Source organism: Equus caballus, chromosome 10 (assembly GCF_041296265.1).
Source record: "Equus caballus isolate H_3958 breed thoroughbred chromosome 10, TB-T2T, whole genome shotgun sequence".
Classification (NCBI taxonomy): Eukaryota; Metazoa; Chordata; class Mammalia; order Perissodactyla; family Equidae; genus Equus; species Equus caballus.
Window position 1 is genome coordinate 67,003,274 of NC_091693.1, and position 4,166 is coordinate 67,007,439.

The 4,166-nt window shown below is 52.7% G+C and overlaps 1 protein-coding gene across 1 annotated transcript; it reads left to right on the forward strand.

Moving 5' to 3' along the window:
• The first annotated feature begins 1,162 nt into the window (after positions 1 to 1,162).
• GPR6 (G protein-coupled receptor 6) lies at positions 1,163 to 3,624 on the forward strand. Its single transcript, XM_001504016.4, has 2 exons — positions 1,163 to 1,350; positions 1,986 to 3,624. Exon 2 carries the CDS (start codon positions 2,005 to 2,007, stop codon positions 3,103 to 3,105), a length of 1,101 nt encoding a protein of 366 aa, XP_001504066.1. The 5' UTR covers positions 1,163 to 1,350; positions 1,986 to 2,004; the 3' UTR covers positions 3,106 to 3,624.
• The last annotated feature ends 542 nt before the right edge of the window (positions 3,625 to 4,166 follow it).

Sequence of the window (4,166 nt, forward strand, 5' to 3'; positions counted from 1 at the left end):
ATAACAATTGTTGCCTATTTTCACCTTGCCTAGAGCATATGGTCCCTGAAAATCATGGATGTGGCCTCAGTATAATGCCATCATGCCAATATTCAATCATTTATTTTAAAGCCTTGGATGGAGCCAACTATTTTAGCTTTTGCTCAAGTACAGCTATTAGAGATTCTGGCTGGTTAAAAAAGAAGAAGCAGAAATCTAATACTCGTATTTTACTGACAAAACAAAACACCTTTAAACCAAAAGGATGATTTATCTGGGCTGAAAATAAAACTCCTGCCTACTGAAGTCTGGTGCAGCTGAGTTATCACTATTTTCATCCTGTAATTTGTTTTATAGGGTACTAATTAACGGGGCAAAGTCTGTTGCCAGGAAAGTAAATCACATTTTGCTGTTTTCTTCTTTTCTAACAAGACACAGACCTGGTCTTTAATTAAAGAGCAAGTTCCAAGGGCACTCTCAGCTACTGAAATTGGGAAACCTTCAGCTGGGAAGATCATGGTGAAACCTGCTGTGTAAAGTTCAAGAAAGATAGTGGGAGAGAGGAAGGAATGGGGGTCAAGAGGGGACAACTGCACAGGTAACCTTCCAAAGAAAAGATTGTTTTCCTTGATATCCTGTCTTTTCTCTGCTCCCCACAACTCTGCATTTCTCACTCTGTACCTCAAACATCCTTTAAGAAAAGCTCTCTGCCCCTCTGGCCCCCCACCAGTTCATTCCCATCTACAAAGCAGTACTATTTATTTTTTTAAAGCTAGTCACTCTGCTGTCAGACCGCCCTGCTCCAACCTCCCCCTTCTCCTTCTTCTTTGACCTGGCCTCCTCAGTGACATTTGACCGTGGACTTTGCTGCCAGGCCAGCGCAACTGATCCCTCACTCCTCCCCTCCCAGCTCACCCTCCTCGCCCGGCCTCATAGTCTTCTTCACTCCTTTCTCCCTCTCCTTCTCTTTTCCCAACCCATTCCTGGAGGTTCTGGACTGGAAGCGGCCGCTCCGGCTTCTCCTCCCTCCTTGAACCCTCTGAGACATTGGTTGGGGGAGAGGAGACCAGGAGGGGGTACTGATGGGCGGGCGAGGAGAGCCAGTGCCGGGCTAGCACTCGGGAGCCAGGAGCCTGACGTCACCGCGTCCTGCCTGTCAATCTCCAGCAGGCGCGCTGCTCTTAGCCGCCTTTTCTGCCGCTGACTGTGTGTCTCACTCTCGGCGCGGGCACAGCCACAGGCGCTCGGCGCTCCTCTCCGCGCCGGCCCCGGCCGCCTCGCAGGCATCGGTTCGGTCTGCACCGGGAGTGCAGCCTGGTGCCCCGCCACAGCGCTCATGATCAGAGTCTTCGTGAAGCCCTGACTCCCCAGGTGAGCAGCCGGGCTCCCGAGAGGAACTTGGAGGGTGTGCAGAGAGGAAGGGGTGAAGGATGGCCAAGGGATGAGTCCTTCCCGAAGCCAGAGATATGGAGCCAAGCTTGACTCCACACCCTCCCGCTGCACACATCATCCCAGCTTCTGTCCCCTCAAGCAGCCTTCCCAGGGGTCTCTGTGGCTTCCAGAGCCCGCTGGGCTCGGCGATCGAAGAAACTTCGCTTTCAGCACCGCGGACAGCGACTCCGCAGCCCAGTTTGGGAGAAGGCCCTGACCCCGCTGGCCAGAGCCCCAGCGGGACTGGCTGAGGCTGTCACCCCTAGCTCGGTGCATATGCGCGAGTGTGAAAATAGGGGCACACTTACGGGATTGATCGGTGTGCCTGTGAGTGCATGTTATCCGTGTGTATATCTGTGCAAAAACTCAGATATCCGTGCGGGCACCCATGTGCGTTTCACTTGCTCACTCGTTCAACAGGTATTTATCTATTTGTGGTTCTCACTTAACCACTGCTTCCTCGCTCTGCTCTGGGGTCCCAAGGTGGGATGGGCAACATGAGCGGGGCACCTGCGCCGGAAGTTCCCTGGCGGCTTGAACCGCACACCTAACGCTTGCTCTCCCTCCCCAAACAGGGTGCAGTGTCCGGCCGCGATGAACGCGAGCGCCTCATCGCTCAACGAGTCCCAGGTGGTGGCAGTGGCGGCCGAGGGAGCGGCGACAGCGGTTACAGCGGCTACAGCGGCAGGGGCGAGGGACGCCGGTGAATGGGGGCCCCCTGCGGCGGCACTGGCGCTGGGGGGCGGCGGCGCGGCTAACGGGTCGCTGGAGCTGTCTTCGCAGCTACCGGCGGGGCCGCCCGGGCTGCTGCTGTCAGCGGTGAATCCATGGGATGTGCTGCTCTGCGTGTCGGGAACGGTGATCGCAGGCGAAAATGCGCTGGTAGTGGCGCTCATCGCGTCCACTCCAGCGCTGCGCACGCCCATGTTCGTGCTGGTGGGCAGCCTGGCCACTGCCGACCTGCTAGCGGGATGTGGCCTCATTCTGCACTTCGTGTTCCAGTACGTGGTGCCCTCCGAGACCGTGAGCCTGCTCATCGTGGGCTTCCTCGTGGCCTCCTTTGCTGCTTCGGTCAGCAGCCTGCTAGCCATCACGGTGGACCGTTACCTGTCCCTCTACAACGCGCTTACCTACTACTCCCGCCGGACCCTGTTGGGCGTGCATCTTCTGCTCGCTGCCACCTGGACGGTGTCCCTAGGCCTTGGGCTGCTGCCGGTCCTTGGCTGGAACTGCCTGGCGGAGCGCGCCGCCTGTAGCGTGGTGCGCCCGCTCACTCGCAGCCACGTGGCGCTGCTCTCCGCAGCCTTCTTTGCTGTCTTCGGCATCATGCTGCACCTGTATGTGCGCATCTGCCAAGTGGTTTGGCGCCACGCGCACCAGATCGCGCTGCAGCAGCACTGCCTGGCGCCGCCCCACCTGGCCGCCACCAGAAAGGGCGTGGGTACGCTGGCCGTGGTGCTAGGCACTTTCGGGGCCAGCTGGCTGCCCTTTGCCATCTACTGTGTGGTGGGCAGCCACGAGGACCCGGCTGTCTACACCTACGCCACCCTGCTGCCCGCCACCTACAACTCCATGATCAATCCTATCATCTATGCCTTCCGCAACCAGGAGATCCAGCGCGCCCTGTGGCTCCTGTTCTGTGGCTGTTTCCAGTCCAAAGTGCCCTTCCGCTCCAGGTCCCCCAGTGAGGTCTGAAGGCTTCCTCGGTCCTCTCGCCAACACCACACCCCCAACAAGCCAGCCTTTGATGAGCTTCTCGGTGGCTGCTGATGAACTCCGAGATCCCGATAGTGTGACTCTGACTTTGGAAAGCAAGAGAGAATAAATTCACATGCAACAAACTCACAAGGACAAAGAGGCTTGTTGGCACTTTACATATACAGTGTATACATGTGTACATATATATACAAATATTTGTATCTTCTGGAGGCATTCAGGATGTGGAGTTTCCTATTCTGTGAAAAAAATAACAAAGATGTGGCTGTATACTCAAATTGTACATCACATTTGTCAAGTGAAGACATTCCAATACTGCTTAATTATAGCACTTTTTTTTTAGCTGCTGAACTGCCGAAACAGTGTTGCTGTTTTCAAGGTCAGGGGAAAATGAGCTGAAGGTGTATTTTTGTTTTATGTGATAGAATATTTTGCTGCACATGCATCAGTAAATTATAACATATTTTGTACACAAATAAACACATTATAAAAATGTAATTTGGGGTATGTGGCTGACTATAAAATTATTATTTAAGAGCTGAATTATTAGTGCATTTACTTTAAAAGTTTATTATGTATCAACTCCCTCCCGTGAAAATCTTAACGTAAAAAATCGTATGCATTTGAACGTTGTTCATAAATTGTCACTGAAATACCTAATCCAGATAATGGGAAGAGGGCAGGAAGGAATTAACACATTCACGTAACAGTATTCACAGGACACTAAAGGATTATTAGTGTTAGTGCAAATTAACCTACTCCCTTAGTTGCTGGATTTGGAAGACAAGGCCCAGAAGATGTCTGAAACCATTCCTCCATCTTACCACAGGTGCACTTCTGAATCCTGAAACCACAACTGTGAGTTGTAGTTTTCCCAGTCTGGAAAGAATTTTAACTGTTGAAAATTCTTAATGACTAAGTCTACTCCTTGCTGGCCAGGTCTTATAGCAAAATGCACAGGCATAAAATAAAGAAATTCTTCTAAGACAGGATTCCAAGATATATCATGTTCATGAGGTAGATGAAGGCATGCCAGCTGC

What these genes read in the sequence shown, in the direction of transcription:
- GPR6 (XM_001504016.4), top strand. Translation starts at nt 2,005, where the DNA reads ATGAACGCGAGCGCCTCATCGCTCAACGAGTCCCAGGTGGTGGCAGTG.